This window comes from Ornithodoros turicata, chromosome 3 (assembly GCF_037126465.1).
Source record: "Ornithodoros turicata isolate Travis chromosome 3, ASM3712646v1, whole genome shotgun sequence".
Taxonomy (NCBI): Eukaryota; Metazoa; Arthropoda; class Arachnida; order Ixodida; family Argasidae; genus Ornithodoros; species Ornithodoros turicata.
Window position 1 is genome coordinate 6,746,364 of NC_088203.1, and position 22,711 is coordinate 6,769,074.

At 46.8% G+C, this 22,711-nt stretch overlaps 1 protein-coding gene across 3 annotated transcripts in view; it reads left to right on the plus strand.

The window, feature by feature from the left end:
- Positions 1-16,119, plus strand: part of LOC135389843 (uncharacterized) — a 135,837-nt gene extending 119,718 nt beyond the window's left edge. For all 3 annotated transcript variants that reach the window (XM_064619874.1, XM_064619873.1, XM_064619875.1), the window contains 2 exons: positions 13,759-13,923; positions 15,884-16,119. In XM_064619874.1, coding sequence (XP_064475944.1) covers positions 13,759-13,923; positions 15,884-16,060 — 342 coding nt within the window. In that variant the 3' untranslated portion in view covers positions 16,061-16,119. The remainder of the gene's footprint in view (positions 1-13,758; positions 13,924-15,883) is intronic.
- Positions 16,120-22,711: the final 6,592 nt, after the last annotated feature.

The following is a 22,711-nucleotide window of genomic DNA, read 5'->3' on the forward strand; positions in this document are numbered from 1 at the left end:
GCTGCTCCAAGCGTAACTGGCGAGATACACAGTACGTAGGATATTCATTCAAACAACTTGAAAATGTCGAAGGCGTTCTGATAGTCCTCATTCGTGGCTGCAGGCAATCCAGTGCAGTTTTTGCAGTGCAATCCTTTGGCGGGAGCACGGGCAAATTGTACGCTTTGAAAATGCCCTTGCTGAGGAGGACAAGGAAAGGTCACCAAACATTTGACGAGTGTAATGAAACACACTCTCGCCGCCGCTGGCGAGCAGCGTTACCACCAGGTTAGACAAGGACAGTTTGAAAAACTGCGTGGTATCGCAGATCGAGATCGCCAATGCTGAACCCTCTGATGTTTTCCGAACTGGAAGCCAGCTGCATGCACGGTCTCTTGAGCTAGGGGCATGAATGAAGCACGACATCCAAAATACTCCTGTAGGCGTACAACTCATTGGAACTCACAAGCTTGTTGTTTGCATAAACGGTGACCATCTTAAACATGCCGCTCAACAGATGCTTTATTGGGAAAGCGACATATTTCTCGTCCATTTCTTCTCGGTCGTCACGAACAATGCATGCGGTCAAAGACACAAAGCTGCCATAAAGATCCAAGTGTGCCCCTTGCAAATATTGAATAGAAAATTCGATTACCATATTATTTACCCCTTTTAACATATAAAAGAGTTGGTACGAACTATCTTCAACTCCATATTGAACAGAAGGGAGTTCGAATATCATCACACCACTCGTCAGACACAGCGGCGACTGTTGCGACTGTTTTTTGTCTGTGTTTTGTCACACAGCGGATGTGTGACCCTCGCGGTGAACCAGAGATACCTGCGTGTTCATCCTGTGTCGGTGCCTTTGGATGTCTTTTGCGACGCTTCCTTGCATTGCTCTTTCCAGAGCCCTCCATGGAATCCAGCACATCTCTCACCGTTGCTACAGTTATCTTTTTTACTGTGCCCGATATTCCTTTGCCGTCGGCCAAAAAAAGCGTAACTTATTCTCGGCAATCGGTTTTATTTGTTGCCAGACGGGAACGATAAACTTGGATATGTTCATGAAAGAACTGATGTTCTGAGGCTGGAACAACAAGAAGGGACAAATACGTACAAAGCCTCAATTTGCCTAAGAAATTAACAATGAAAGATGAAAGTCACTGAAAAGGTTAGCCAGCTGTAGGACTCGAACCCACATCTTCTGGATTGTCGGTCCAGGGCTCTACCAATTGAGCTAAGCTCACACGCCTTCTCAGCGACTTCCAGGGTGCGTCATCTGAAGGGCCCTTCAGATGACGCTTGGCTGTCATCAGGAGCAGGTGCTCCATCGCCGCAGGGGGAAAGGCGTTCGATTTGCCGAGGTTTGTGTGTTTTACTGCGCTCGTGCTAAGCCCTTTCTTGCTTGTTTAATGTTTGCTGCAGAGGTTAGGGCTTATTCCCTGTGTTTTATACATACATGTTTAGTTGAGTTGCCATTGAGTTTCGTAGCGTTCTGCATCCTAAGCCTTTTCTTAGTGCTGTCACTTGTTTACCGTTGTGTGCCTAGCATTTTGTGGTTGTCATCTTGTGTTAGCTGTTATGCAGTTAGGCCCCTTAAGCCTTTTCTCTGTGTGGTCGCATGTTTAGCAGTGGCGGTTAGGCCTTTTCTCTGGTGTTTTGTACACGCATGTTAAGACTTGTTTAGCAGAGTTGCAATATGGTTCTGTCTTTCTTGTATAGAGCTATGATGGTGGCACCATCTGGTGTGATGTTTTGGAACTAGGTGGCCAGCTGTCGTGGGTCTCTGCAACTACCAGCTGTCAACAAGCAACATGGCGGTCGCTGATCACACCGGAGCGGTTTCTTCGACGCGGCATCATAAAGTGACGATAAACAATTTATTCGAGAATTAATGATGCCGCGTCTTTATTCTTTTTTATGACCACAAGTATCCAGAAAGTTGCAGGTGGTGGTGGTGGATTTAGATACTCCCCAATTAGCGTGGTGACTCACTGAAGAGTCCCAGTTATTGTGGGGGTCCCAATACCCGAGAAACGTCATCATGATGGTAGACAGACTGAAACAGATCGAAAAGGAAAGGATGGGTTCCAGGAATGTTTGCTTTTTCGCTGTCTCTTATTAAAAGACAAATAGAATCGAAGGTCGCGTCCCTTTCAGGGACCATTGTAATCCCCTCAAAACCGTGGCTTATGAGCACAATCTTGTTTGAACCCTATGACGTTGAGAACGAGAAGATAGAGAAGTAGCAAGCGAGCTTTTGGTATAGATCCATAACTTAAAAACCCGCAACTTTCAACTGTGTTTGAGACCTTGTCTGTGTTGTCATTTTTTTTTTGTCCCATAGTCTGGGGTTTCCAAGCTATGGGTCTTTGACATCGCTTGTTTACGAACAGGGACAAGTCTATCAGCTGTAATTGCTAATTTAATCGTGTTCGATCAGCTGTGTGTTTCAGGATAATCGTGGTCAGTACTTACTACTGACCTGACAGCAGCAAATGGCGCGTGGTTTCATTACAAAGAACTGCAAATGCTAGTAACGGTCAGTACGCCAGCCAACGTACTGCTGGTCCAAATATATTCACTATGAAAATAGTCAAACATACATTCATCGTCACACACGGGACATGTTGGACTAGTTCAAAGTGAACCCGCTTGGTTCGCAGCGGCGCGTAGCACCGAAGCGCAGGAGCTTGGCTTCATAGCAGGGGCATCGCGTATTCCATGTATTCAATATCGCGGCAAGCACACCACTCCTTCTAGCTCACCCTAAGGAGTTCTTATGAACCTCAACGACTAGTGGTCACACCGAACTGGTCTGCACTGGGAGTAATATAATAATTAAGAAGCAATGGTGAAGAGAAAAAGACGTGAAGAGAATGCATGGCCTCGTCTAAATTATTACACTATCTTGAAGGGCTCTCCAGATATTGCCACAAATGTTGTCCTCATCGTTATACTCACGCTGGATGTCTTGCATCTTACTTCTGGGCCGTATCACGTGTACTATATAACTTTAACCCTCTTGTAATCTGTTTGTGCCCTGTAGCCCAAGTAGCACAACATGAGTAGGCGGAAGGCCTTGAATGGACTCATAAACTAAAGAACATTGATAAGGCACATACCCTCCTCCCCAATTGCACTCGACTTTCAGCACATGATGCTGCTTGGGAGGCGTGCTGGAACTGTGGGCGTGATTGCATTCCTTTCTTTTGTTCTCTCCCCTGGCGGGGAGCTGAGGTCAGTGCGATTGTGTGCCTTCTTGCTTTTCGGGTTCCTACTTTCGATGGGCGCACATGTTTGTACGCCGTCTCCGCTGCTAGCGTAATGGCCAGTTCTCACTTGGCGACGCCCGACGCGGCGTCGTGAACGGACGGCGGAAGTAGACGGGCATTTCGCCGCCCCGTCAAGGCGCATGATTTTCATGTTCCCACCACAGTGGCATTCCGTCGCCCAAAGCAGACGAAAACTGAAGAGGCGTGGCCTTTCTCTGTCATCTTATTGGTCGTCAGTGTATCGTTCTCGCCACCTCTCGCCGACGTCGTGAAAGAGACCGGCATGGCAATTTTTTTGGCTCGACGTCTCTCCTCTTCCAACGCCGGAAATGCACGTCTATTTCCGCCGCCCGCTCGCGACGTCGCGTCGCCAAGTGAGAACCGGCCCTAAACCTGGGATCACACGTTAGGCTGAATAGAAGGTTGACTCGCCATTGTCGTCAACTGTGCCTTGCATGGCATTTCGTGCAGATGCAGGGTATTTGATGAGCCGAACACCCTCGGGAATTCGTGACACCAGTGAAGGACCTGTAGATGAGTGCGGGTGCGGGTATACCCGCGGGTACCCGCACAAGTTTGTTCTTTCCGGGTACACATTACCGTGTATCGCGGGTGAGGCGCGGGTAGACCCGCACTCCCTCCGCGGATTACGCGGGTATACCCGCAGTACCGGCAGGCGCAAAGCCAGCCCGTCGGCTTTTCTTGCACGACCAACACCATCTAGATAACACAAGGCCTCATCATGGACGTCGTGGCGTCACGCGAGTTGCCCCTGCGCTGCTTCCCTCTGATACTTGGATGGTCCCCAGAGCGTGCCTACCCAGGCAAAAATCTGGAGTGGGACCACTTCGATGTGGATTATTGGACAGGAACCACTTGTAATGTGGAACCATTCACTGGCTGGGACCAGTTGAAAGTGGAACCAGTTTCACGGTGGTGCCACTTGAAGTGGAACCAATGAAATTTATCCAGTGGTCCCCTCTGCTAAGTGGTCTCGGATCCGACCACTTAGCAGATGGGACCACTGAATACATGACTGAAAGAAATGCGTAGAAAAGCACATACTGTTCGAGTAAATATTGTTTATTCTGCTGTGAGTATACACTAAGAATAAATAAATAATCGACATCTCTCACGTACGGGTAATCACTCACCGCGTCTAGACGAGGCATGTTCTTGTGTTGAATTTGCGTTGCCCTCATGGACAACAGAGAGCATGGCGTTTTGTTGACCACCTCACACGTGTATTTTCCCAGAGAAGAGGACACCTCCGTCCATGTAGGTCGCGACATGTACCCTTTTCCTCTTCACCAAACGATCCTAATCGTTATACTCGTCTTGACCATGTTTACCAGGTTCCTCTAGCTCCTGAAATAAAACATATGATCAGTAGTAATCGAAGCACCACGGTAAGCACTTATACCACTTAACATCGGAACAAGCATTCTGTGCAGTCCGTTCGGTGTTTCATCGTCCGGTTCTTCTGCGGGCGCCGTGTCTTCCTAGCGTCGAAACTTGATATCGCCAAATCTCTAACATGACTCACTGTCATCACGTTGTCTGAGAAAACGCACCAAAAACACGTAAATAGTGCACAGTAGATAGTAGATAATAGTGGCAACCGAAGAGAAAAAATGACCTTTCAACGACCGGTCCAAGTTCCAAGTGACGCCCTCCCGCGGCCCGCCGTTCGAATTTTAATTGAAAGCCTCCCGCCGCACGGGGGCGCGGGGCGCCCTCATAATTATTGCATCTGCTTTGGGTCAGCCCGTGCAATTACCTCGTTGTTTTTAGTTCTTCTAATTATTTGGCGGAGTGTGTCATCTTTTGATTGTGTCTTTTGGCATTTTGCTGGTACCTTTATGACATTTGCCTTTTAGATGAGAATATGAGCACGAATCGAAGTTACAGCATATATTTTTATCGAAGACGTAGACGGATAAAAAAACAATAAATATAGATCATAAGTGTGCTAAAATACATCAAAATAATGGCTAAAAAAGTAGAAGGGTATATGGCAAGAGTGGGCTCTTCTTCCCCTAACGGATCTCAAAGGGGGAAGCTGCCCAGCTATCTCAAGTGGTTCAATTGACCATTGTGGGAACAAAATGGTACCTGTGAGGCTCCCACTGTAAGTTCTGGAACCATTTGAGGCCTGAGTGGTACCACTGATTTCACCAATGTGGAACCAGCCACCCCACTTGCGAATCCAGCTGGGACCATCAAGATTCAACTGGAACCATTCCGGGACCATCCACATTCAACTGGAACCATTCTGGAACCAGTCCAGATTTTTGCCTGGGTAAGCAAGCGACGTCGCGCTCTTGTTCTTGAAAGCGATGTTTCGACGTACGTAATGAAATTTAGCATCAACTCAGGAACAAGGCCAACTGATGAATGAAGCACTTCTAAGTTCATATATTTATCCGAACGTTGAAAATACTACATTACTCCTTCGAACACTTAAATGGTTACATAAAACCTTGAGTGCGATGATGGGTTGCTTTCAATGTCGAGAAATGGAGAAACATCACACACTTATCGGTCACACTCATTGTCCAAAATTGGTGTTGCAGATGCCTCCTAACTTGCTTTTTAGGTCGTCATAGAACACTTCTTCTCTTCTGGTTCCTAGTGAATTTTCTAGGGCTTTCTGAATGGTCGTGTTCTTCATCCTGGCGCGTTTGGAATTCGTTGATTTGCGACGAGCACGCGTAGATGACCTGTAGGCCGGGCAGTTTGAATAAACTGAAAGCACAGCACCTGACACCAATTGTACTCCATCGCTTTCGATTTCAGTCGTTTTCCCAGTGGCCCAATCGCTGTGCGTGAGTTTGGCGACAATTCCGATTGCTGGAAGTGCAGTTCTTAAACCTACGAGAGAATGAGGAACACAATAAACATGTAAGCAAGATCCCACAGCGCATTTCAGCGGCAGTGGCTTCAAGTTTACTTACATAACGAATGCTCAGTTTAAAATATGCGCATGGAATCGCCTTGAGAGTTTCATCCTTTGCGAACGAGAACACATGAACTATTGGACCCTCGTCGTTGTTGCCTCGACAGCGAGAAACGCAGCACCGGCCCATGTGGAACTGACTCATCAACACGGACACTGCCTATCTCCACATAGAGCGTTCCAAAAGCATACGTACGTGTCCCTCGACAAACCTGACAATGCAGTACGCGACGCACAGACCAAAACCTCAGGAAGCAGATACTAGAAGCATGGAGAGATGATCGGCAAGTTGCACAACGTTTGCATCAGCATGCATCGGGCCATCGAACTCGGGATCAAGCTCGGGCAATTAGCGTTACGTCAAACGCTGGGTGAGGGAAGCAAGGAGACGCCTTGTGTTATCTTAGTGGTGTTGGCACGACCCGATTCATATTTGACACAAAATACTTTGCCGATACGTTGTTCGCTTTCCTCCCATATCCAGCCCTTCCGTGACATGTGAGATGATGACAGCTTTATAATTCACTGGTATTGCGTTTTATGCTTAATCTTCGATACCTTTGCCGCGTACCGTGTTAGTAACCTGGCAACTATGTCACCAGTCGTCACAGCGGCTGTTACGTTAGGAAGGTGACGCGTTGTAAAGGCGGCTCTCGAATGGAAGTAAATCATTTCCTGCTGTGGCGTGCATAACTGAACGCGACCGTACATGCGACTTTGCATCTGCCTGTTTGTGCCTCGACAAAATGGACGTAGTCGAAAGCAAAGAGAAGAGTGGTGAGTATGCCCTCAGAAGCGAAACGAAACTACGCTGGCAGATATGGGAAAGGTTCTGCCACATTATTGACTCTGCAGAAATCGCGGGCTATTTGGTTTGCAGGCATGGTAGGTCGGTGCAGTATTATCATGGACGGACGCATGGTTACTTCATGGACCTTTTTGAAGCACACGTGCTCGATGAACAAGGAAAGCATCATCCGCTTTGTACCGAAAAAGGAAACAGCTGTCGCGATACCGGAAAAGGTAAAGTCTGAAACTGTAAACCGTGCGGTACAGTTCACAGCACAAGCCGCAAGGCCCTACAATTCTGTCGCTGGTGAAGGATTTCTTCAATTTGCGCAACATCTAATAAATGTTGGTGCACAACTGGGCAGAGTGGATGCGAAATATCTTGTGCCACCACAGGACGACTGTGTCTGTGGCAACAGCACAACCGCCATGTGAAAAGAGGGCAGAGCTCGCACGCGAACTGCGTGATGTACTCTCTGTGAATGGGGCATCAGTGACTGCAGACCTCTGTACCGACGATTTTAAAAAGACCTGCTTCCTTGGTGCTGCGATACATAACATAGAACGACGCAGATACGAGGAAAACAGCGGACAACATTAAGTCTGCTACGCTAGAAGTTGTACGAAAGTTCGACATGGCTTCATTTTGATGCATTCCTCCCTTAGAGCGGGACCGACGGTAGCGACACAGTCGTGACAATTTGTAGAACGTATTGTGTTCGTTACCGACCGCGGATCCAATATCGTCGCGGCTTTTCGGCAGTATGACAGGATGAGGTGCGCAGCGCACGGTCTCAACACATTTCTCGAAACGACGTTGAAACGGAAATCAGATGAGCTCACTGACATTGCAGACCTGATCACTGCATGCAGAGAGCTCACGACGTACTTCAAAGGCTCAGGCTTGAAATGCAAGCTGTAAAGGTCACTTCAAGGAGACGTGTGCACTTGCTGGAATAGTAAACTGCTAATGCTAGAGTCAGTTTGCGAGCAATTGGGCGATATAGAAGCCATCCTGGAGTCCGCTGAGAAAACTCACCTGCTGGACGCTATCGATCAAAGAATTTTAATAGCCGCTATCCGGTTCCTCAAGCCCTTCAAAGAAACCCTGTTTCTTGTGGCGCCCTGGTACCACAACCTGCTAGGCGAAGAAAACTATTTGGCACGGCACACGCGATCAAGAGTGTCCTCGATTCGGTATTGCTGATGAATATCTTCCTTCGCTATTTTGTTCAGCAGGCGGTAGTCCGCATAAAACAACAACTTTATTTTGACTTTGGAGAGTGGAGAGGTTCATCTCCAGAGGCGATACTGTACCCCATTGCTGGTGGGAATGTGGGGAATAAAATAACGAGCCCCTCCACAATAACGATTGAAGCTTTGAGCGCAGTTCGTTGCTGGGCTGGATTGGTCCAGGGACCAAGCAATTTCGATAGGGAGAAGGCGCGAGAGTCGAGCTGACGAAGAGACTCGAAGAGTGCGGTTCGGGAAGGTTGGTACTGGGGGCTGTGAAGCGGTAGTCCGCACAAAACCTTAACATCCCGTCTTTCTCATTGACCAGTACTACGGGCGACGCCCATTGGCTCTTCGAAGGTTGTAATCGTCACGAAGCATCCTTTTAACTTGGCTACGAATGGTATCTCGTTCCTTTGACGAGACACGGTAAGGAACCTGGTGAGCTGGTGTCGCTGTGTCGTCTGTGATGATACGGTGCTTGCCAGCGGTGTCTACATACTCTCGAAGGTGTCAAAAAATAATCTTGGTAACGCTGTAGGAAGTGTTGTAGCTCTTCTTATTTTTCGTATGACAACGACGACTTAATGTTTGACATAACATCCTGCGAACAACCTGGCGACGTTGGTGGGCCCGTGTTAGTCAGCGTTAGGGCGTTACCGACCTCATCAATGCTTTCAGTAAGGCAACTCCTTGCCCTTGTTCAGATGCTGAAATGCTGCCCAACGTTCGCAACGAGGATAGAAGCTTGCCAACTGTTGATGCTCAACAATGAAACAGCAAAGTTCGGTTAGCTTCAGCGACGCCTTTGTGGTCGTCAGATACGTCAGCACAAACTTCAGTGCTTCAGATGTTTCCAAATTCTTTATTTGTTTATCGAATTGTTTTTCGGCACGGAGCACCAAAAATCATTCATTACGAATAGCGAAAAGGCCTTCACAGGCCAGCTGATGCAAGCTATCCTCCTTCAGTCACACTAGTCATCGTAAAACAACCACCATCCACGAACAAATGGGCTCACGGAACGTTTGAATAAAACTGTAGAGGATACGTATCCGTGTATGTGAACGTTGAACATAAGACTTGGGATGCTGTATTGCCCTTTGTAACTTTCGCATGTGACACAGCCCTTCAAGAAACTACGGGTATCACCCCATTCAAACTTGTCTACGGACGAGAAGTCACAACAATAATTGACGCAATGCTACCGAACGTTGAGTATAATAATTTGGGTCCCGACGTGGCTATTTTCCTTCAACGAGCAGAAGAGGCAAGTAAGGAAGCACGGCCAAGAATCTAGAGTAATCAGAGCCATGACAGAACACTACAACCTCCCACGTCGCCACATCCAGTACAGGCCTGGCGACAGAGTTTTGGTATGGACACCCTCCAGAAGACGAGGCCTTAGTAAAGACCCTTGCGCCGTTACTTTGGCCCGTACAAGACAACCCATCACATCAGTGACCTAGACTATGAAGTAATTCCAGACGGAACTCAACACCCAACGCGAAGGCGCGTTCTCCCCGATGTCGTTCATGCCATAAATCGTATTACGATACGACAGATAGAGTGCTTTTTTAACGTTTTCACTCGTTTGCTTATGTGAACTGCGGACATCGGGATGATGTTTTCTCTTTCTTTTTTTTTGGGGGGGGGGGGATTGTGCCTCGCCTGTTCATGGCTTCATGGGTTGTTCAACCCATAACATGGGTTAATGCACATGCTGATATTGGGCTACTGTTGAAAAAAATCTATGATGGAGGTGAGAGGTAATGTGTGACTGAGATAGACATGTATTCATCATAACAGTCCCGACAGTATGACAAGCCAATTGCAGCGACCCTTCCAAAATGTGACATCACATTGCTAATCAAGGATTTAACACTTATGATGCTGTAAATTCGCAAAAGTCGAAAGGGACTCTGCGATTCAATGACATGATCTTATTGTCAGAACACTATTTATTTCATTTATTTGTTTTCCACCCTGAAGAAGATTAGCTATCTTCGCGAATATGTATGCAACGCACGAACGAGGCAAACCGTACACACTACAACCATAGTAAGCCCTCGATCAGGTCCCCGAAATGTTTTCTTCGCAGGCTACGTTCTACAGACGCTGCCGCGTCATTCAGAGACAGTGATGCACCTCACGAAGTGGGCTGGTGCAGACAGCTCATTTTCTTGTCATTTCGCTTTCGCCACTTATTCTCCTTTCCCACCGTTTGGCCAGCCAAATTTTCCCTATCTCCTGAGACGAAATCTGTCCTCGGGCTTTAAGCTATTATTGAGCTTCGGAAAAGATTTCCTACATATTAGTAAGGCCAGGTACACACCACTATATATCGGACGCACTTCACGACACATCCATATGGGAACCACAACAGAATAAACTTCCGATCTGATTGTCTCCGTTAGTCGTTCTTTCCACGAAGCACTGTGGACAGCAACCAGAAATCACTTCTGTTGAAACTATACAATCATTCTTGTCACGGTTAACTGATATGCTATGATACCTTGCACGTTAGGCATTGTTTACTCTGTCATCCAGCTACACTGTTATCTATTGATGTTATTGATGTTGTCTATTGATGTCCATATGCGTTATGTCATTTTATTGTCTGTCGGGGAGTGTTATCTAACATTTGGTCCTTCGTCTTGTGGGATCGTGTTCCTTGGATCGGTATTACCTTGCATTTCCGCCACATTTTCCTGTTACAAACCCACCCAGGGCTCACGGTACGTTTGAAATAAATAAATTTGTTTTCAGTCACTAGCAGACGACATTTGATAGAGCTCAACATCGCAGGCAAGTGGTCCAATACACGTTTCATATGTATATCTGAAAAATTGCGCGATGGGACACAGTGTTGCGGGAGCACATGGAGCACACAGAAGCAGTATACCCCGAGTGGGGAATAATACAGCTTCTACATAAGGTTGGGTTTGGTGGTAAGGTTGGGTGGGGAAGAGAGTGCTGGAGCGCGGCGCAGTGCAGTTAGTTTTCTAGGGCTGATCAAGAAAAGGCCGAGTTTGTTTGTCGATTGCTTTTTTATTTTGGGGGGAGGGTGACCCCCCCGGGATTCATCGCTGAGTGTACATCACGTTCCCTTATACCTAATATAAAGCAACCTTACCTAGACGCTTATACCAGGGCGAAGCGTCGTCTGCTAACGTCTCACACTCCTGACAGGAGATTTCTGCGCCCCGGTTACACGCGACAGCGCCCCTACAGGTCCTGCACACCGCCTGTGCTGCTGCAAGAGCGAAATGAATCTTCTATCAGAGCATAACAATTGACTCGAAGGACTTGGGGAAGATCCGGAAGACATGTGGAGATGGGCGCGAGCAGTAGAGACCAAAAGGACTTCTGGCGGCGTAGCCAGTAAGGCACGGGCGTGTCATCTGTGGCACTCGACAAAGATGCTTTCTCGGCGGTATCGAATTTTGAATTGAGGAGCGGTTGACAGCGATTGTGCCCACGCAAGCGGAGAACTAACGAACTGTTTCACGTACTACCTCAATTTGGAGTGCTCAGCAATTTTTGGAATTCCAAGGCAGCGACGAAGGCAACGAGCAGACAAGTTCCGAAGAATATTTGATGACGTTGAGATCCTATGCAGGACCGTAAGGCTGTAAAGTAGAGTCGCCGGCATCAAGGTTGTGTGAATTGCGATAAGGAGGCGCTGATCACAGCCCCACCCTGAGCCCGAAACATGTTAGAGGAGAGCTATCGCTGCACTTTGGTATCAAGGGGCTTAACGTGGCGAGCCCAGCATAGATCCGAGTCATTGATCATGCCAATGAAGTGATGGAAACGTACAGGCTCATGCTTATTCGAAAATCTCTTGTTCGACATAGCTTCTGACCTGCTTCCACAAGGCTTTTTCTTAATAGGGTTTGATGATGTATGAACTCAGAGCGTTCCGCGCAACCGAACGTTCTGGAAAGGTCTCTGGAAAAATTCAAGGGATGGTCAACAAATTTGCATCTGCGCAGCGTCTGGTCATACACGTGTTAGTTTTCAGACGTTTTGATTGCCTGTACAGCTCCCGCCGTGAGGTGGAGAGCATCACTCTGCTCTTACCACGAGAACTCATCCCAAGCCCGAGTCGCATCAGAACAATTCATACCACACTCAATTAAAACGGAATATTTCGTATCGAGGCCACTCATACAAGGAAAACCAGGAAACTTCATAACGGGGTAACACCTCATGCGGCCGTTTTTGGGCACAGAAACTCGTTCGTTCGTTCGTTTCTTCGTGCGTGCGTGCGTTCATTCCTTCTAGAACCGTACGATCTGACTATTATCTATTCTATGCGTGGTAATGTGTATGTGCAGGGGGCAGAGATGACTTCAGTACAGGAATATGGCTCATAATAAATATGTAGCACGGGACCAAACCAACTACCCCGCCTCCATACCATTCAGGAATATGGCATTCAGTTCATTGCAATAAGTATGGGCGATAAATTTACGGCGCACATATTACCGACGTGACGTTCGCGCTGCAGTTAGAATTGCCGACGATAAAACATACAGCTCGTGTACTCGTTTTATGAAACGAATGGCTGACCCCTGATGAAGGCTTACATAAAATGGCTTCATAAAATTATCGAAATAAATTTATTAGTGTGTCCATTGTGTATTCTACAATCTCTCCAGTGCATTTTAACAGTCATTTAATGCACTTCAGCAAAACATTACTGTTGTGATTTTTTTTTTTTTTTTTTAAAGGGACTATGAAATTTCCCGAACCCCCATACTTTTTTTCGATGGAAACTGTTCTTCCCGCAGAGAAACTAATATGCCACAAATTCTTCCGGACGAAATCGTTCCACTCTGCGAGGAGCGCGCGCTGGAAATGTCTCTTCCGCGTTCCTCCTCTCTCGCGCATATTTCCCTGCCGATGGTGTAACTGTACGGACCGCACTTCGGTTCCCCGTTACGTCACCGGTGTTGCACAATGGCAAGTAATGCCGCGAGCTCGGGCTGTGGCTGACTCCCGATGAACGCATGCGCGGGATCCTACGGCGCATGCTCCTGGCGGGATTCCTCGGCTCGGCAACACGTCACGATGACGTGTTGCTGAGCCGGCCGTGGTCGCGTCAAGTTACCCGTTGTGTCTCCGCTCGGCAGCTCCCCACGGGGCGGCGCCAGCTGTCCTCCCTTCGCCGCTCCGCTTAAATTCGCTCCCGAGAAGTCCGCTCGCGCGACGAAAGTAAAATTTCGGTTCTAGACTCAGAAAAATGTCTTCTTTCGAACGAAACGAAGAAAAAAATCGTTTCATAGTCCCTTTAAGGTAGGTCAGATTCCGCAGGAGTTTACTTGGTTTCTTTCACGTGCGTGATACTTGTATCCCGCCGTCATACCTTGGATGAATTGTTCTAGTTTGACTTGGCTTGGTATGGGCTATCCTGACGTGAGTTGTCTTGCGCCATAACACATCAGAACAAACAAAAAATAGCCTCCAAAAAGTGTGTTCTAACTGTGACGTTGCTGTTCTGTTTTAACACAGAGATGTAGTCCGGACAACAATGCAATCAATGGTTCTCTTCAGAAGTCACCCGACGGAATGGATGTCTACTGCCTATACACCTATTATGACGAGGATGACGAGGATGAGCATGATCCGTTATACTCATTTGCTGGATATGATACACCGGAGTCCATGAAGAGAAAGGTGGGCCCTTTGCTGTATAGAGCTGACCCTGACAGCATCGTGTTCGTGTGACAGCAAGTGTCATGTTCGACATTACCTATTTAACAGTTGCGCGAGTGCCTTGCTTTAGGTCCGCCCATTGACAGCATCGTTGACAGAATTCGAAATTCCAGGTTTGTCTGCAGTCACTTCTGCCACTAACAATAATTAAGCATCACAGCAAGAGGGGTACACAGCGTGAACAAGCACGCGAAAGCCATTGTTCAAACTTTGTTGACCAGTCTCAACACAGCCTCTAAATCTCGTGTCGAAAAACCCCAGAATTTCTAATGCAAGAGCTTCTGGCATATTATCGACAGATGTTGAAAATTGGGTACTGTATTTTCTTCTCATCCTGTTCTGTGAAACCATATTGAATTTTTATATATCCCGCGTTGAAAAACAGCACATTCATGTGAACATCACTTGGAAATTATGTTAATTATGTTAAAATAACTTGTTAAAAGACGTAAAAACTTTCAATTTTCTACTGCCGGAGCTATTGACTCGTGCCTCCTAGAATGCCGTTATGCTCCTGCTGTGTGCGTCGTAACTCACATCCTCACTTTTTCCTTCATCACATCACCACTGCATGCTGTGTGGACGTGTACTGATGTCTTATCTAAGCTGTGTTGATAAGCACCAAGCGGCCATCATTGGCACACCTCTAGGATCATCGAGTAAAATCGTCAGTGTTATTCGCATTAGCTTAACTCGCCAGTATAGTTTCAAGACGTCCACCTCTGAGCAGGCAGCATGTGCAGCTGTAAAGGCATATGCGGCACTAGCATTTCTTTTCTAAGACAAGATAGATACTATACAGGGTTGAGATTGAGTGAGATTGAGTTACTATTCTTCATCATTTATAAAATTTTTATAAAATGGCAATGAGAGCAGTGTAGATGTCTTTATTACAGTTCTACCAGCCACCAAAAGCTCCCATAGGCGCAATGATCCATGCAAAATCGAGGGCTCAGAGCTCTATAATTTAGTATCAAATTTAGGAGTCTAGGCCAGGTTGCTGTCACGCATGGAAGCGACTACAACACGTGACACTTGAAAAAATGCGGTTTTTGAGCGCTCATATCTAAAAACCCCACCTCGAAACTTCGTCAAACTTCGTAGGCACATGCTTCTGTATACGATATTTGACAGCACAGAAAATCGAAGTTTTTTCTTCCTTGCACAGTAAAAGTGAACAGATGAACTAGCAGCAGTATTTCTATGTATCTGCACTTTCTTTTGCATGAATTATGTATGATATGTTTTGGTATTGTGAAACTGAAGCAAAATAAGCACAACATCAGTTCCGTGTCCTTGTTGTATGAAGGAAGGTCAAAACTTACATTCCCTGAGTCAAATTGTTTGGACACACCACGTGTAACCATTGATAATAACGATGTCCGGACCCTGACCTATATAGTTTAGGGGATTTGCATGTCTCCACAATAGCAGATTTGTAGAGAATAATTGGCAGTCCCTTCCAAGTAAATAGGCACTTAACTTCAAGCAAATGCAGGATACAGTCTTACAACGCTGTCTGTGCTAGACATTGTGCAGATCTTTCATGTCTGCGAAAACTTCTTCTCGGAGACATTTTACATGTTTCATATTGCGGAGGAAATACCTTTTCCACAAACCACTCCCAAAGAACCGGTCTCGCGGGTTCATACGGACAAAGTCCGCATATCGTACTCTGGGAAACCATTGCCACACGTACCCGTACGCACCAAAACTCCCCACGCGAAGGCGTGGATACGGCATCAGTACAACGTCGTTACGAACGAAATCGGCGCGCGTGTCGCTGTTGATCAGGTTGGCGCAGCATCCTCCGTCTAGTGCACGGTCCCCATACACTGTACGGCATGCACAGCCATGCAAAACTGAGTGATACCTAAAGGCATTGCTGCGGCTAATAAATGTACTCATTCCGTTACAACAGATGTGCAAGACCGTCGTGGAGCACAAGTTCACTGGCGGATGGACTATGTTACACATGGAATACTCCATCGTAGACGGGAAAGGCTGTAACGACACGGGGTACGAAGGAAACTACCAGATGGTGCAAGTGTTACGTGACCTTATGAAGATCAACTTTACCGCCAATGACTGTCCCTGAAGAATATGCAGAATATGTCATGATAACTGAGTGAAATGTGTGCGGAATGATTGTATATTACGCTATATCTGTCACTCTGGCCATCCATATAGCATTTACTGAAATACTGAAATAAGCTAATACTTTGTAAGTCTTAATCGTGAAAATCGGAAAAGCTATCCAACAGCGTGTCTAAAATGGCACCGCTTATCTGAAGATGGTTCACGATGTACTGCTTGCGACACACTTGTCTTATATCTCCAGCCCCCGTAAAAGCGGGTTACCGAACCAAGTTGCTGTGCTACCGTCGCCTTCGCGTTACTTCTGTTCCCCTGGTGGCGGCGGTGCTGCGCAGCGCCACCAGACGGGAGAAATGGCGATCCGGTAACCGCGCGTTGTCTGCTAGTTCAAAATGCGTCGGCGGGGCAGCGCTTCCCTCGGAATGCGGAGTGGAATGGAAATTGTAACCTGTTCTCTTTTGTTCCTGATTACTGTTTTTGAAACATAAGTACACCGAGATTAGGCCACGTTTGAGCAGTTCCTGCGGTCGTCAGGACTTTTTGTGAAAGGTGTCTCAGTAATGCAAGAGACCACGGTTGCTCAGTGAAACTGGCACAAACGAGGGATGATCTCATTTTATTTACTGGGGCCAAGTGAAGAAGCAAGCCGCGCTTGCGGGCTAGGAGAAAAAAAAGAACTAATAAATTTATACAAAATTAGGAAAAGAAACGCTGTGGAACACGGGCCCTCAGTAACGCTTTGGTGCCCCTCCACTCTCAGTCACCGTGTGCATACTTGGCTTGTGTGTGCGAAGTCAAGAAGCAAGTGCTTGCGCAAAATATATGCAAAATAGAGGACAACCTAATGGTGTTTCTAGCGGCCTTCGTTGCTCTCTCTCTGGGGAAGAAAAGAAAAGCGAATGAAAACGAACGATACTCAGGGCATCAAGTTTTCAGGAAAGACCACAGGGCTTATTATTTTAATCCAGCATTATCACAGCCAGTCATCCCCCCACAAGAGCATGTTCTCCTGTAACAAACATTTTATACTGTGCCACCAAACATGACACATAACTTGCGAAAATAACAGGCACGTAAAAAACTTGCTGAGCATTTGTACGCTTTGAGCTTCCGGGTGGTGAACAAATGTCCTGGATCCGTTATTGAGACCTCGCCTCCGTTTTTGTTTGGTCGGAGACCGATTTGACTGACGAATAAAATAGACGTACGATATATCGGTTGATTGTGCCGGAATAGTGCCGGAATGAGAATAAAATTTTGCTGCACATCCGCAGAAATATAGTATTACAGCGAATGATGATACGGCATGGGTCGGCGAAAAGTGTGCATTCCAAACGCAAATTATATATTATGGGCTAGTCGCTTGCGTGTTAGACTATTGTGCGGGCCTTTGTCCCAGCCCTGCTCTATGCTGTCCCAGAAGGCCTCGAGCTCTTACGTCGCATTGCAGCCGCAGATATGGTGGACTCCACATACGTCAACGGGACCTTCCGAGCTGTCGCAGCGGGAAGCAGCAGCCTCCTAACAAGAATGCGTCGGAGGCGTCCAGGTTTTTCACCGCCTGTGTGGAACGTGCTGGATACAACACTTCAATATGGAGACCGAACAAACAAGGCTTGCGAGGCTTGGAACAACGGCTTCGCAAAGCTAGTCGGACAATCTCACCCAAGCATTTGGAAGTTCATTGAATGCCTACAAGACGATCGGGCTGTTGCCGAGACAACACTGCTCCAAGCAACTATCGGAAATCTTCCAGCAAAGAGGGTGAAGCGGGAGACCGTCCGCCTGCAAGCGAGACTCAAACACCTTTGCCAGGACCATTTAAACTCAGGCACCTGGAAGCAGTGGGAAGCTGCATCCGCCTCTGAAGCATTAACAAAAATAAAAAGTAAAATAGTAAACGTAATACACAGTTCTGCTGTTTCAGTTTTTCCAGGAAAACCTCAGTTGAAGAGTAGTTTATCAATTTATATTATTAATCATTCATAATACAATCACATCGCAAAATATATATCGCACGGGGAGAAAACGCCGTTGCAAATGTGGTGAGCTTTTGCCCGGCTTCGACTCTTGAAAAAAAGAAATAAGAAATGAATATTTGTGCAGTGCCGACCAGAATGTGGGGCGCAAAATATTAAAAAAGAAAATTCCCCAAAAGTTTAAAAGCCACGAGAGACCATGAACACATGCAGATGAGGTCTTAACTCTTTGAAGCACTGAAAATATTATGTTGAATTGACTGAGCCGTTTCATGATATAATTGTTTATTACGCCCTGTAGATCACAAAAAATCAGTTAGAAAAAATATGTGGTATACAGGTTTCGGTATACAAGGTGTTCAATGGTGTTGACTACCGTGCAGCAAGGGGCTAAAAATCTTCGGTAAAGCGCAAAACAGTGTTTCTTCTCTTTTTCATGCACAAGACAACACAGCAGGTGATGCACACCCATGTTGAGGAGGGATCAACTTGCGTTTGCGCTGCAGTTATCATATCGTCGTGAGATAGTTGCGCTGGCTGGTGTTTCCTAGCCGTGAGATGGACAGAGGTATCAATGTGTAATTTCGCTCGCTTGTTTTGGTTTGTAAAAGTGTTTGTTTATTAATCAACCTGTTCAACGGCACTGTCTGTCTGGGGTTTAGGAGAACTCGTCACAAGCCCGGTCGTCACAGGCCAACTGGGCATAGGTGAACTCATCAAGGAGGCCAACTAGTCACATGGCATCTCGTACGAGGAACTGCCGTCGCGCCGGAATAATCGTCACAGTGAACCTGCCACCTGCTCACCGCACCGTACTCCCCAACGTGTGAAATATGTAAAAGGCTCTCCTTACCTAACCTTGGTCAGTCTCGACAGGTGCATATTCTACATGAACTGACCCACTCCCCAACGTCTGAAATACGTAAAAGGCTCTCCTGACCTAACCTTGGTCAGTCTCTCAACTTTTGTTCGCGCCTCAGCAACGGAGCCACACGCTGAGTTTTCGTCACTTCCATGCTTTCCGTGCCCTTAATTTGTACAGTCAGCGGTCTTCGGAATCCGGGTTCGCAGAAGTGCGGGTCGGACACTGGACTAATCCCTTTGGTAAAACACGGTGAAACGCATTCTCTTTGGAACGGGGTCAACAGTAGTAATTACAGGACACGAGCTGTGCACAACGCTCAATTGTCCTGAACACGATTAATTTATTAATTAGAGCTAATTGGAACACCCCACACTAATTAGAATCATCCAGCGAGTCATCACACTATTTGGGGAGCATCTATCTCGTGTCCAGACCAGCTGAGCGTTGTGCACAACTCGTGCCCATAAAAAAGAAAAAATAGATAGAGATAGAGTGAAGAGAAGGAGTTTAGTTGGAGAAGAAAGCGGTCCGGAACGGCCGCTGACCATCGCTGGGCGGCGGAGCACAGAGGCAGGTTGGAAAGCATCACAGCTGTGATCACCAGTTCTGGACATCCTATGACGTCAACTGTGACGTCATCATGGCATGTCTGGGCAGGTTAGGACAGCTCTGGACATGCAACAAGAAAAACACTCATAATACTGGGGCTGGGAAAGCAAGAGTAAATATGCTAACCATCAATAGCTAACAACAAAAAGAATTAGGTACACAAGAAATGAGCCCACCACAACAGCAGTCACCGGGAGCGCAGAACAATGCAACTGCTCCATCCGACAGCCAGGCAAAGAACTGACTCATCATGGTTTTTTCTCCTGTATAAAGTCCCGCAGCTGCACCCCCTAAATTGAGAATCACGCCAGCGCTACTCTCGTTTCCAAGGCAGAAGAAGATAGAAAATGGTAAGGATGCCTGGACAACAGCAACCAGCACCCGGCATGCACGGCATTGAAAATCATTAAAAAGTGGGGACAAAGTTATCACGTGCAAAAGAATTAGTTACACAACAAATCAACCCACCAAAACAGAAGCGCAGACCGATGCGACTGCTCCATCTGACAGCGAGGCACAAACTGAGCCGCGCGGGGACTGCGGAGCTGAGCGCACGTCTGCTCTCCGCGACTGACTGCGAGCCAGCGAGCAACTGACTGGGACGCCGCGCCGCGGCAGCTACGCATACGCGCGCTCCTAGCGCCCTCTGCGGTGACCTAGTCTATCCGACAGCCAGGCACGGAACTGAATCGTAATTCTTTTTCTCCTCTATAAAGTCATGCATCTGTCCCTCTTGCGGTTGATTTCTGAACTAATTTAATCGCAAAATTAAGGATTCTTCTAGCACTACTACCATTCAGGGCAGCACTATCGACATCGTCAAGACAAGAATGTTCCTTGTCGAAAAAGAAAAAAATACAAAGCATCAACAAAGGAAAGCATGTATGTCGGGGCATGTCAGGACGCCTCAGGACAAATCGCACGACTGCTGGGCAACAGAGGAAAACAAACACAGAGACACTTGAACAGAGTGAAAAGACACTGACTGTCATCGGACACGTACACTACATTCCCTCATTGTAAATCCGCTCGTCACAAAATCCATCTGCATCGTCGAACACCATTCACCAGTGACTAAGCATACATCTGCATCACATCAGAGGCAGACGGAACCCCACCGAAGCTACGCTCTTCCACTAACGGCCAACGCAATTGCTAGGAACAGAATTAATGCGTCCACACTCATCAGTGTCCAAGAGAGAAGTGAATCCTTGCGCCCCTTGCCTTGCAGGCTTTGCTCATTGGTCGTGACGTCAAGCGTGACGTCTAACCATATGCTTCCACTAAAGATGTAACCGGTCCTCAACAAATGGAATTCAAATTGCATAATATCCGTACCTTGAAGATGTCCTCTTTGAGATAATACTCACTCGAAAAAAAAAGTGAAAAAAAAAGAACACCACAGACTAGAGAGTGGGGCGCAAAAGACGAAAATGCCCCAAAGGCTAAAAATTCAGGAGAGACCACAAACACATGCAGATCATATCCTAAATCTATAATAGTGCACAAAAAATACATACAGCACGTTCTTCTCCATGTAAACCAAATTTTCTGACAACACTACTTTTGATGCCAAGCAGCACTGTTCCTTTTGTTTTATTACGATATGTCGACATCGTGACAGCCATTCCCGGGACTATTTTTTCCAGAACCCACGTTGCGGTGATCCCCCGCCGCTGTAGCGCTTTGCACCGAAACGACATGGTGACAGCCATTCCCGAGACAATTTTTCCGGGACACTTCACCAACGTTTTGCACCGAAATATCCGTGCACCAAAATGCCCGTGCACCGAAATGTCCGGATCCCGTCACACTTTTACCGACTGCGACTCTTGTTTTACTGACATGGCTTTTCTTTTTTTTTCGGGGGGGGGGGGGGGCATTTATTCCGACATCCATATCCCACACATCGAATAGGAAGGAGGCGTGACATTGTAGTAGAAGTTGTAAACAAAAATGTTTTGTCGCCTATCTGTGTCCTCCTGCCCGATTATGACAGTTTCCAGTAAAGGAGAAATAATACATGGTATGACACTCGTAAACATCAAGCGTACCACACTGTACCACACTTTTTCTGTGAATACACAGCGGTTAGCTTTTCGAAAGAAGTCTGTCTGCAAAATGTTTTACTGGTGGAATTCTCAGCCCAAGAAATATCAGCTGGTCAATATAATTTTATAGAAATAAGCGCGGCGAACGAAACATAACACTTGGACTTTGCGTGCTGGTGTCGAAAGACTCCCACATGGAAAGCTTAGGAAAGCCAATGAGACAGAGACAATGAAGAAGAATTCGCCTTGGTCGGATCTGACTTCTTTTTTTTCTTCTTCTTCCTTTAGCTCAGTTGACCTTGGCAACCCACACATGACGGGAGATCCCTGCACCTCAATAGTCAAGGAGGTCACACGTGTTTACGGAACTACACAATCCCGCGGAGGAGTGACTCGTAACAGGGGTATTGGGTAGAGCATTCACCTTGCCGACCCGGTTGTTTGTGTGGCGGCATCTACATGCGACAAAGCCGTGAATGATAACGATGAACAAGGGAGACTCAACGGATGCAAAATTCACGATACAAGGCCAACACATAGCTCAAACAGAAGAATATAAATACCTGGGAATAACCATCACTAACGAAGAAGACCCGTTCGCACCATGCGAAGTAATTCTATCAACGGGTGCACAAATATCGCAGAATTCGATTTTGAAAATCGCGACCGTGCGCAACAGTGGCAATGCCCGGAACGAGCCGTCGAGCCGCTTGCGTCATTTTGACGTCAGAAAAGTGGAGCCGCTGATTGGTTTCCAGGAACGTCGTCTGCTATTTTTCACTCGGAATCCCGCCGCAACGGTGGAAGAAGTTTCTTTTTGCTTTTCCTTTGGTTTATCAGATAGAGTAAACGAAGATTGGTCTACAGACACTGTTCAACGTTAGGCCGTGAGATTGTGAAGGTCAACTTCAGGTGCCAGTTGAACGCTGTTCTGTCTGTCTGTTTTGTATGCTGTTCGTTACCGTAGTGACTGTTTGGTTGTTGTTGTGTTGTTGGTGGCAATACGTATAAACTCATACGTATAAACTCACTGCAGCGCTAAGCGCTGCTTCAGTTCACGCATCAAAATGATCGCTGCATCGCTGTGATTACTAATTCCGTTCGCTATGTCAGTATATCAATATTCGCTATCTCACTAATTCGCTATG